Raw genomic sequence first — 13075 nt, forward strand, 5'->3', positions numbered from 1 at the left:
TTGTTGTCGCCGGTGGTGATGATGATCTTGTTGGCGGCGATGATGATGATGATATCAATTTAAGATGTAATGCCCACAATTTTTTCAAAAGTTGATTTCTCTTAGAACGAAACATAAGCAGACCAACATAGATAGATAGATACACAGATAGATAGACAGACAGACAAACAGACAGAGAGACCGATAGATAGATAGATTTGAATAAAGTTAAAATCAAATAAAAATTAAGAATAGGCCTAAGAATTTATTCTTCTTCAATATAATCCTTCATTCATCTGTCTTTTAGCTAAGAATCTGTAATTAGAAGTAAAATTTAACATTAAGGGGAAAATAGTAAAATTGAATAAATACACACATACACATATGTATATATATATATGTATAATATAACTTCAGTGTGTATGTGTATGTGTGTGTGCATGTGTGTGTGTGTGTGCGTGTGCGTGCGTGTATGTGTGCGTGTGCGTTAATTATCCATCCATCCATACATACATACACATTGAAAATTATTGGCATTATATGTTGGAAGACACAAAAATAAATGATAGCCATTGAAAAAAAATTTGAAGAAAAAATAACAATTAAGAATTTTTTTTTTTTTGAAAATAAAACAAAATTTTTTCTTTTTAAATCTCTCTCAAATTTTAAATCTGTAACTTATTAATTATTATTATTATTTATTTAGTATCTTTATTATTATTCTTATCAATAAAAAGTATTTAATTATCTATTCACTTATCATTTTCATGAAAAATTAACCATTTTAAAAATAAATATATCAAACCAAACCAAATAACAACAACAGCCTACAACAATATAAATAACAATAACATCAATTACAACAACAACAACAACAATAACAATAACATTAATAATAATAATAATAATAATAAAACAATCAAGATAAAACTTTTCTACAAAAACACATCACCATGCTATGTTAGTAGTCGCCTGCTTTCTCCTCGATAAGCATGCAAGAAGTGTGTGGACAGACAGACCGGGGGCTGCCTATTTATAGTTTTGAGTTAGTAAGTAATTAGTGCTATACATTACATATACCTATTTTACATTTATATATAAGTGTATATATATATATATGTGTATGTATAAATAATATACGATCGAAAAATGTTTATATTATGTAAGTATAAGCGTGTGTGTATTTTTATATATGTTTATATGTTTGTATATATATATATATATATTATATGTGTATACATATATGTATATATTAATGTGTATTAAATGCATGCAAAGGGATTTGGTTATCAATTCAATCAGATATGTTTGTAATTGTTTGTGTGAATTAAATTAGCGATTTTTTTGTTGCAGTTTTTGATGTAATTTTTTAGTTAAACTTTTTAGTCTAGTTAGTTAGATGAACTTAATAATATGAATTTAGAAATTATTTAGAAACTATTGAATACTTGATTGATAGAAAAATTGCCTAAAAAATGAATCACAAATGAATGGATGAAAATGTTATTCAATGAATGAATGAAATAACAGTGGAAATAAAAATATTTGTAATTAATTAAATTAGTCAGTCAGTGAACTAAACTAAGAATTACAATTAATTTAAAAATCAACTATTCGAAAATTAAAAAAAGAAAAAACAGACAGCAACACAATGCAAAATAAGGACATAAAATAAATAAATGAAAAAAAAGAAATATTAATAAACAGAATTTTAATTAAGCAACCAAATGTAAATAACTATGTAAAATAAAAAATGTAAATCTAAAAGTAAATTTTAAAAAATTAAATTTTGAATTTTTCAAATCATATGTATACAAAACAAAAACACAGGAAAAGACGCACGCACAATAAAATGCAAAAATAACTTTTCAAATAAATCTCGTAAAATATAAAACCCCAACACTAACTTCAGTGAAATAAATCCTAAATTAGATTATAAAATGGTGCAAAATACTAGAAAAAAACTCCATTATTGATACTTCTCGTATTAACACTCACGGCACTTTAAACATAGAGAGACATAACAATTTGTTTTTCGCCTAAACAATAATTATCTATGATTTCGTCTACCACAATCCGTCTTATTCAAATTTTAATCAAATTTTGACATAGGTGTACAATTAACTCATTTAATTTTGTGATATATTTACTAAATATTAATTATATTAATGAGAAATATTAAATTATTCAGTTAAAAATATGCACTAAGATAAAATTATGAAGACAAAAAGATGCTATCAGATCTAATCAATACAATAGAAAATTTAATTACTCTAATCAGATTTCGTGTTTGGAGAAAAAGTAAAAGTTAAACTAGCAATCAAAGTAAAAATTAAACTTTTCTAGAAGTAGTAGTTTATATAAAAGAGGAAACCATCAAAGATTTACACCTAACAATAATCAAACAACATGCCAAATCCGGCAAACTTTAATACAGATCTTATCACGCATAAACACGCAACGCAATTAAACAGCGAATAATCGGTCTGCACACGCACGTACGTACACGCACACGCACACTCACACACACACACACGCACACATATGTATTACGACAACCACAATGACGACGAAAATCAAGAAGATCATGACAAAGATGATGAAGATCATGACGACGACGACGATGTTGATGATGATGATGATGACGGTGATGATGATAATGGTGATGATGACGGTGATGATGATGATAATGATGAGAAACAGGAACTCTATCGAAAGCAGAGCATGGGCTGAAGAAACAAAACGCAGAAATTTTTTATCAGTAAAAAATAAATTGAGAGAGAGAGAGAGAGAGAGAGAGAGAGAGAGAGAGAGAGAGAAAGAGAGAGAGATAAGGTTCGAAAAATAAAAATTTATTTTAAAATTAAATATATCAAAAACAAAACTAATAGCAACAAATAGTGCAACAAAAAAGCAAATAATGGATGAATTGAGGAAAAATATGGGAATAAGGAAGAAATAGTTATTGATAGCGAGATTGGAATATTAACTAAATAAATAAAACTAATTAAGACTGAAAGTGATAGAGAGAAGATGCATAAATTAGAATAGATAGAGAGAGAAAAAAAGGAGAGAGAAAGGGAGAGAGAGAGAGAATGGGTTTGGAGAGAGGGTATGGTGCCAGACAGGCCGGCTTTGTACGGATGTTCGGTCGACCGAGTCACCAGGCATTCCCTCGTTGACGCCGATCGTCTGCTCGTCGTCATCGTCTTCATCACCGTCATCATCATCAACGTAGTCGTCCTCCTTCTCTTCATCATCAATTTTATTTCCCGTGACATCATTTGTTTGGCTATTGTTTGTTTCACGAGATTTTTTGATTGCTTTTTTGTTTGTTTGCATTTGTTGTTGTTCGCTTGAGATTTCTTTGGTTTTCTTCTATGTGGTTTTTCGTCTGTAAGTCCATGATTGTATTGTATTTTGCTGTATTGTATTGAATTGTTTTGTCTTGTGTTGTATTGTGTTGTATGTTATATTGTACATTATATTTATACGTGTCGTTGTTCTGTTTCAATTCATTTTTGTAGTAGCATTAGCAGTAGTATTAGTAGAAGTAGTAGAAGTAGTAGTAGCAGTAGTAGTAGTAGTAGTAGTAGTAGTAGTAGTAGTAGTAGTAGTAGTAGTAGTATTAGTAGTAGTAGTGGTAGCAGTAGTAGTATTAGTAGTAGTAGTGGTAGCAGTAGTAGTAGTAGTAGTGGTGGTAATTGTTGTTGCTGTTTATTGTTTGAAATTATTTTCATCTCATTTTTGCATTTTTTATTCGATAAGAAAAGAAATTTTTAAAACAAAAATTGTCTGTTGTGCTGATGTCTGCTGCTTTGTTGGATGAAAAATATACAGAAGAGAGAAAGAGAGAAATAGAGAGAAATAGAGAGAGAGAAAGAGAGAGAGAGAGAGGAACTTGCAAAACAAATTTGTTTTGATGATGCAAATGCATTGTTTAAAATTTTGAATCATGAGTCAATTGCATCGCATGGGTTTCCTGCGTTCATTCATTCTTTCATTCATTTACTAATTCTTTCAAACGTTCATCTGTTTGTTTGTATGTTTGTATGTTTGTTTGTATGTTTGTTTTTTCGTTCATTAATTCATTCACTCATTCATTTCTTCGTTTTTCCATTTACCCTCTAATTCCATCTTTACATCATATTTTTTTATTAATTCATTTTTTCTTTATTCATTTCTTCATTCATTCATTTTTTCGCTCATTTTTTCATCCATTCATTTTTTCACTCATTCAATCGTTCATTCATTCATTCATTCATGCATTCATGCATTCATTTATTCATTCATTCAAAATATGTGACGGTTCATGTAGCCATGTTGTCTGCAAAGGATAATTGTTGTTGTTGTTATTGATGCGGTTTTTCATTATTATATTTTTGTTGTTGTTTCTGCGATTCTGGTCGTTACTGTTTTTATTATCCTTATTATTATTACTATTGTTATTATTATCATTATTGTTGTTGTTTTTATGTTTGTTGTTGTCGTTGTTAACGATGGAGGAAATTATGACGTCACTGTGTTGTTGCTTTGATTGTTTACGCTCGTTTTTTTTGTTTGTTCTATCATCATCATCTTCTTCTTCTTCATCGTCATTGTCTTCATCATCATCGTTATGGTTGTAATTATTATCATCGTCATCATCATCATCATCATCATCGTCATCATCGTCATCGTCATCATCGTCGTCATCACCATCATCATCATCATCATTTGTATAATGTATCAAATAGACAGACAGACAGGGCTCGAGTGCATACTGAAAAATTTGACCAAAAAAAAAATAAAAATTTCACATTAAACTTACTTTAAATAAAAAAAATTTAAATAACAATGAAAACTCTGTTATTGCTTTTTTCTCTTTCCTTCTTTTTTGTCTCACTCTTTCTTTCTTTCTTTTCTCTTTTCATCTGTCTAATTTTCTCTCTCTCTTTCTCTCTCTCTTTTTCTCTCTCTTTCTCTCTTCAATTTAAACGGCTTATTTTTCAATCTCAATCATTCTGCGAATAATTTTCATTTTATATCTTTCATTTTTCTCGTGTTCAATCGTTCTCTCATTCTTTTTTTCTTTTATTTTTTTCTTCTTAATTTTTGTCTCTCTCTCTCTTTCTCTCTCTCTCTCTTTTTCTCTTTCTTTCCTTTTCTATCTTTTACATCTTTCTTTCGTTTTTCTCATTTTGATCATTGCTCAAAGGTTTTCAAAACTCAACGAACTTACTGCCATCTGCAATCCAATTATAATTTACGTTCACAATGGGACATTTGGTGGAGTTGATGAGAAGTTGGATGAAATCTAGCTAGGTGAAGCTAGTCCATATGCCTCTCCCCACAATTCTTTTCCAATGACTTCACAGAAATTTTTACATAGATTTGGTAAAATTCTGACCGAAAAAACTTCTTCAGCCCCAACAGCACAACACGACAGATTAAGTTAATTTAAATACGGTACAAAACCACTGATAAGTAATAGTAGTAGTGGTAGCAGCAGAAGTAGCAGTAATAGCAACAGTAGCAGCAGCAGTAGTAGTAGTAACAGCAGCAGTAGAAGTAACAACAGTAGCAGTGAGATGATGATGAAAAAGACATCCGACGACGACCTTTTAGATTCGGTGACAAATTTTTGATAAGTAGAGGCGCCATGGAGCACAAACACATCACAAATATTAAGTGCTTTTTATGATTAATCATAAATAATAATAATAATAACAAATAATAATAATAACAATAATGATAATAATAAATAAAAAATAATATACTAACAACGGCCTAAGCAAAAACAACTTCAACATTGTCACCGATGACGATCTGATGATGGCTTAAATATTTCATTCATAGACGTTATCTTGTTGTTGTTGGATTGTTGGATCTCTCTCTCTCTCTCTCTCTCTCTCTCTTTATCTTTTCTCTCTCTCTCTCTCCTTATCTTCTCTCTCTCTTTTTCTGTCTCTCTCTTTCTCTTCCTATGTACATATACATATGTACATATAGTTTAAACAATAATTTCTAAAATATTTATGTAAAAAACTCATATAGATATACAATTTTACAACAAAAGCTAAAAATTTGCACGCAATATCATTGAGAAATATGACAAAAAACGACGAAAACAACATAGTTGGTATAGAAACATAAATATTATACAATCATACATACAAAACTAATGTTGCAATTAGATGTATACCATACAATCATACATACAAAACATTTGAAACATACACATATATCATACAATCACGCATATACAAAACACCTGATACATAAATCTCACGTAAAAACATTAATACAAGATACATGGATACATACTCCACTACAAAATACAAACGAAAGATACCTAAACACATACAAAAAAATACATAAAATACAATACAAAACCTCTAGCGATACAGTCATTCAGGCGCGAGATGACACATAAAAGCAATAAAGCATGTTATAGAGAGTGCAAATAAGTAAATAAATAAAAATATAAATAAAATATATATATATATATAAATATATAATAAATAATAATAATATTATTATTATTAAACATTTATTTCATTTATTCTTTTATTATTTGTTGTATTTATTCGCTCCATCATGTGTATAGCTTAGCTTTGTTTTCTTACAGACGTTCATTGAAATGTGGGAAAAAATTCATGGAGAAATACTTCTTACTCTCTCTTTATCTCTTTATCTCTCTTTCTCTCTCTGTCTCTCTCTCTTTATCTCTATCTCTCTCTCTCTCTCTCTCCGTATCTTTTTATATACATGTACAAATACATACTTATAACAGACTTTTGTTAAGCGTATATACCTACATCGTTATGTCTGTGTACAACACATAAACACACATACACGTACACAAAAACATACGCACAAACACACACACACACTCAAATGTCCCTCTCTTCCTTTCTTTCTCTCTCTCTCTCTCTCTCTCTCTCTCTCTATCATTGTTAATTCAAATATTTTTATGAACATAAAATACAGGACAGGAAGAAGAATAAAAATTTTTTTGCCATTGAAAAAAAAAGCGACGAACTTGCAACAAAGCATCGTTAATTACATTTCTGACGAGTTCTGTACGAGCGAGCGATAAAAAGAATAAGGCACAAAAAAATGTAAAAATTTCATTTTACTTCTTTGTTTATTTTTGTCTATCTGTCTGCATCCTGCTCGCTGGCATGTGAGTTGCATGCAACCGTTTAATTGTTATGGTCTGTCGCCTCACTGCCACTATTACTACTGCTACTGCTAGTACTACTACTGATGCTACTACTACTACTACTACTACTACTACTACTGCTGCTGCCGCTACTACTACTACTGCTGCTACTACTACTACTACTGCTGCTGCTGCTACTATTACTACTGCTGCTACTTCTGCTGCTTCCGTCTTTACTACTACTACTACTGCTACAGTACTTATGCCACTACTTTTAACACTTAACACTTGCACACACAAACAAACCCCACAAGCATGGACATACACACACAAACAAACAAGCACACAAACAAACAAACAAGCACAAGCACGTAAGCAAGCACATTACGTGACAGCATCATTTAATAGCGCCGACGGAATAATGTCTGTTTTAATTTCTCGGTACGTCAACGCTAATACCTGCGCGAGTAACGCAACACACGCCAATACCTACGCACACGTATAAGCACACGTACACATGCACACACGCACACATACACGCACACATTTTCGCACCTGCAGTAGATTTACAGGTGTGAATCTCCGCTTACAAGTGGTCGGTCGTGTCTTTTTCATTTTATAGCTATGGTGATAAGGATGGTGAGAACGATGAGGACGATGAGTATGATGAGGATGGTGAAGACGATGAAGATGAAAAAGATGATGTGGATGAAGAAGATGATGACGATTGCAAAAATAACCAATAATAACGATTATTGCATTTAAAAGATAGTCAAACTTAGTAGCGATTTGATGATGATAAACCTGACTGAAACAATCATAATAATAGTAAAGAAAGTGATAATATTATATTTATTATTGATGGTGATGAAGGTTGTGATGATGACGACGATGATGACGACGAAGAGGACTAAGCCGTATATCGAGTAAGGATAATAACTTAATGACGTAATACGAGTGAGCGTACGCACATGACATGCACTCATTAACATCCTCCACTTATCTAGCACTCTCTGAACTTTGCCCAACAACATCATCATCGTCGTCGTCGTCATCGTTATTTTCATCATTATCACTGGCGAATTTAGGAGGTTCGGGTGAAAGGTCATGACCCTCCATGGTTAACAGTCAACAGTTCAGCAATGATTTTAATGTATTTTTTTTTAATTTAGCAAACATTCATCGCTTTTTAAAGCACTTTTTTGAACGGCAAAATTTACGTAAAAAAATCATAAAAAAAAAATCAGATCATAAAAAAAAATCATAAGAATCAAAAAAATCAAATCGTAAAAAAATTTTTTTCTCACAGACTTTAAGCCACTTCTGCGAAAAAATTTCCAGTTTACAGCCCCGTCAAAGTTCTCTGCTGGATCACCCTTTCTCCAATAGAACTTTCTTGAAATTATTACGATACCCATTGTATTATCATCACCCTCAGCTCATTATCATCTGAATTCGGATAGGATGTATACGGCTATTATAAGCGCCATGTCGCAGGTTCATGTCATCATCAACCACATCATCATCATCATCAACCACATCATCATCATCATCAACCACATCATCATCATTATCAACCACATCATCATTATCATCCACATCATCATTATCAACACCATCATCATCATCATCACCATTCATCACTATTACCATCATCGTCGTCCTCATCACCATCTCACTGGGACATCACTATCACCTATGACGTCATTATTAGTAACGGTAATTCCTCCTACTAACGCCATAGTCAATAACGCCATCAATGTTATTACCAATCGTCATCATTGCCATCCTCATCTTCACCGTCGTCAATGATATCATTATCACCACCACCATCGTCGTCGTCATCGTCACAATCATTCAGTGCACTTTTAATGTGTACTCAGTTTACGGTTACATACACACACACCGTAGAAATAGTGGTAGTAGTAGTATTTGTAGAAGTAGTAGTAGTGTTTGTAGAAGCAGTAGTAGTAGTAGTAGTAGTAGTTACTAGCTGGTAGTGGTGGTCGCTTCTTTTGTAGTAATCATTAGTAGCAGCCAGAAAGTAATAGCGATAGTAGACATTGTAGTAGTAGAAATCGCAGTAGTAATAACAGTTGCAGTAATTTAAAATTAACATATGAAGTCTAGTACAGTAACTGCAGCAGAAATAGTAGTAGTAAAGTGGTAGCAAGAGTAATAGCGATTGTGTGGTAGAAGTAGTAGCACCAGCAGTAGTAGTAGACGAAGTAGCAGTAGCAGCAGCAGCAGCAGCAGTAGTAACAGTACTGATATTGACAGTTATATTTATAGAGAGTGACAGATGATAATAAGGAGAAAATTGATGTGATTGATATAATAGAATTGACTGACATATGCACTATTATAACGACATCAACTCGATAGCAGTGCGAATTAATTAACGCTAAATAATGTATGCCTACACGCACATATACGCACGTACCTACACGTACACACGTGCACACAGACAAAAATTATAACGATCAGGAATGATAAAACCCACACACATACATGTTAAAACCTATCCTAATAAAAAATTACACTAGTATACTTAGGAAAGAAGCGAAAGCTCATCAACATACAAGTCTAAATACATACAAAACGCGCACACATACACACGAACACACACGTATACAGCGCATACGGTTGAAAAATATGCATACCTATATTTCTTCATTTTGTACGTTAATGCAAGGCTCATCAAAAAAAAAATATCCCATACACACGCGCATCCTAATTTGGTTTGTATATACATACAACACACACACATTCTGCACGAAGTAAACCACACACATAATAAAATGCAAGGCGCGAAAACATAATTAATCCTCAAACTCTTTGATACCTCTCACTTTCACAAGCTTCTACAGAAAATTGTTTTAATTATCTCAAATTTTTTTCATTTTTAATTAAAAAAAAGAAAAAAGTTTTTTAATTCTTTTATTGAGCTATGTACATCACTTTTTTTTACATATTTTTTCCCTTTTTTTCGGTATCTTTTTTTCATTTATTTATTTCTTTCATTATTTTTGATTTTTATTCGATTTTTTTCATTTTCAAGTTTTTTTTCATGAAAAATATAAAAATGTTGACACTTACATACGGTATGATAATAATAAGGATGATGAAATGTTAAGAGGAGAAACATACATCATGCCCTTTAAAAATATAATCTTACATACCAATACCAATACATGGCTCTAGCATAAACATACAACACACGCACACACAAACAAACACAATATGTATACCAAAAAGTCAACAGAAAGACTTACTAACCAGTGGTGATTGAAATAACAAAACATCGACCCAACATAAACAAGAATCCAACTTTCCACCATTTGAAAAATTTAATAAACTATTTTTTCTTTACTATAAAAAAAATCCTTAAAATCAATAATAGTAATAAAAATAATAATAATTAACTGTCATAATTAATATTATCCTAATATTAATTATAAAACAGCGTAAAGCTAGTGTCTGATTCGTGGACTAACAACATGAAATGTACAAACACACACAGACAGACAGACAGACATATATATCATTATAATCCGTCGTACACCCACAACACCGCAAATGAAAAATTTCTTGCAATAGAGTGACGCCATCAAACGAGCAATTCACTCAATAGGGGCTATAATAATGGGGCCTCCTGGACCTGCCATAACCCCCTCGACCCCTGTAAACTCTAGGCGAGTATGATGGGTATTGGTGCATGTAACTGCCCCCTCCTCTTGCCCTCATTCCTCGACCTCTAGGTGGCCTGTTTGTCGACGTTAACCCGTGTTTGTTTGTTCTTTTACATGTGACCTATTGATTAAAAAAAAATTAGTCAAGAAGACAAATAAGTAAATAAAACCAACAATAAAATGACATCTAAAGAAGTTTTATTCGATAGAAAAATGTAAGAAGCTGTAAATTCCTAAACCTTGATCTGCCTGCCTCTGAAGAGAGAATCATTGAGAGCCATGGCAGGATCGATAGCCTCGATGTTCGCGAACTCGACATAGGCAAAGCCCTTCGGGTGACCGCTGAATTTGTCGCAGAGTATCGTAACTCGATTGACTGAACCGCATCCGTGGAAATGTGCCTCCAGTTCCTCGGCCGTTGTGCCATAGTCAACCTGGTGAGTGTGACAAAAGTAAGCGGGTGAACGTAAGTGAAACTATTTGGAAAGAGTAAATGATGATGGAAACACATGAGAATGTGTGCACACACACACACACTCACAGACACACATGTTGAATTGTTCAAGTCCCCCTCAGTGATTAAATGATTTCATTTAAAAAAATCCACTATCTATCAATACTCTAACCTGAATCAATATGACATCATCGCAGGACAGAAAAAATATAATTAAATAACGAATAAATAAAATAATAGATACACTATAATTATTATGAATTTATATTAATTATAAATATAATAATTATAAGGCCTTCCTTGCTCAGTGATCAAGTGATTTCATGTACTACATTAATATCAATACTCTAACCTGAATCAAAATGACATCATTGCAAGGCATATGCACTTCGAAGTTTGAAATAAATGTTTACAACACATGTAAATATATGCAAATTTACATACACACACACCCACACTAAACAGAAACACTTTAGTTTTAATAGCACTCTATCGATATGATATACATTGTAATGATGTATGCTATATCAGACATAATCAAAAAATATATTGATATAATGATTTGCACACAGACACACACACAAATTTAATGTTAATTCTAAAACCTCACTCAGAAGCTGAAATGATCTCATATACAATTACTAGTTAGCATCAATACTCTAACCTGAATCAATGTAACATCATTGTGAGGAATGCATAGACAAAACTACATTAACAAATAAACTAACAAACAAATAAATGGCAACATAAATTTATTTCAAAATTTGAATTCAAAGACATTCATCTATAAATTCGAAATAGTAATTAGCTCAAAACAAAAAAAAAACCAATATCCAAGTTGAAAATATTAGACTGATGCAGGTAGAGCGATAACAAACATTTTATTCGGCCCCAGCCTCAACCAAACCCAAAGATCAAAAATAAATGTTGGAAGAAAAAAGAGTAAATAAGTAATATTTAAAAAATATATTAGCTAACATTGCCTATCCATATTGATCTGGCATCTGCTTCTAATTTATCGGCCTCAGTCATGGCTGTTGTTGCAGGTGGTGTAACTAAAATAAAAAGTTGAAAAAATTATGAAATTACTCTTACTAATTTTGAATAAATTATTTATTAGTAAAATACTAAATTTTTTAAAAATTTATGGACAAACATATAAAAATTTCATAGTTAGTGTTTATTAAGATTTATAACAAGAATAAATGTAATTATCTTCACCAATGGACTGACCAACAGTCGTAGGCCCCAGATTCATTTGTTTCTCGACTTCACTTTGCATGGCCCTTATCTTCTCAGCCTCGTCCTCCATCTCTCGAACTCTGGCCTTTATGGCTTCTAATTCCTAAAAAAATGAAGATTATTTATTACATTTATCAATTTTAGATTATCTTTTTACTTTATATTTATTTTTTAAATATTTTATTTTACATTAAAAAAATCCGAACCGGATCTTCTGAACTTGTATCCCCGGCACCATTACTTGAACGTTGGGTCTCATTTAATTCAACATCTTCTGATGTTTCGTCGAACTGGTAACTTTGATCTTCTCCATTGACAGACATTTTCTAAAATGAGTAAATTAATAAATGAATAAATAAACGCATATACGAATAATATTTGAATTACGAAAAAATTCGATAGACACATAAGAAGCCAGGCGAAAATGGTTTTTACTGACAACAGGTTAAAATTTACATTTAGAAAGCGGCATGAAAGAAAATTAAAAAAATTTAACTCAAACACCAAACAAAATATAACAAAAATTTTAAAAATTAAATTATAAATAACTTACATTTTACA

General features: G+C 31.7%; 2 protein-coding genes across 2 annotated transcripts in view; both read right to left on the minus strand.

The window, feature by feature from the left end:
• The window catches only part of HELRODRAFT_172028 (hypothetical protein), a gene marked incomplete at both ends in the record, with an annotated part of 4362 nt that extends 1041 nt beyond the window's left edge, over positions 1-3321 (minus strand). The window contains one exon of the mRNA XM_009018700.1: positions 3144-3321. Coding sequence (XP_009016948.1) covers positions 3144-3321 — 178 coding nt within the window. The remainder of the gene's footprint in view (positions 1-3143) is intronic.
• A 7432-nt stretch (positions 3322-10753) lies between these two features.
• HELRODRAFT_156918 (hypothetical protein) lies at positions 10754-12837 on the minus strand (the record flags this gene model as incomplete). The annotated part of the gene is made up of 5 exons (XM_009018701.1): positions 10754-10939; positions 11058-11252; positions 12251-12306; positions 12506-12617; positions 12721-12837. The coding sequence occupies 5 exons, from the start codon at positions 12835-12837 to the stop codon at positions 10754-10756; spliced, it is 666 nt and encodes a 221-aa protein (XP_009016949.1).
• Between the last annotated feature and the right edge of the window lie 238 nt (positions 12838-13075).

Source organism: Helobdella robusta (genome assembly GCF_000326865.2).
Source record: "Helobdella robusta unplaced genomic scaffold HELROscaffold_22, whole genome shotgun sequence".
NCBI lineage: Eukaryota > Metazoa > Annelida > Clitellata > Rhynchobdellida > Glossiphoniidae > Helobdella > Helobdella robusta.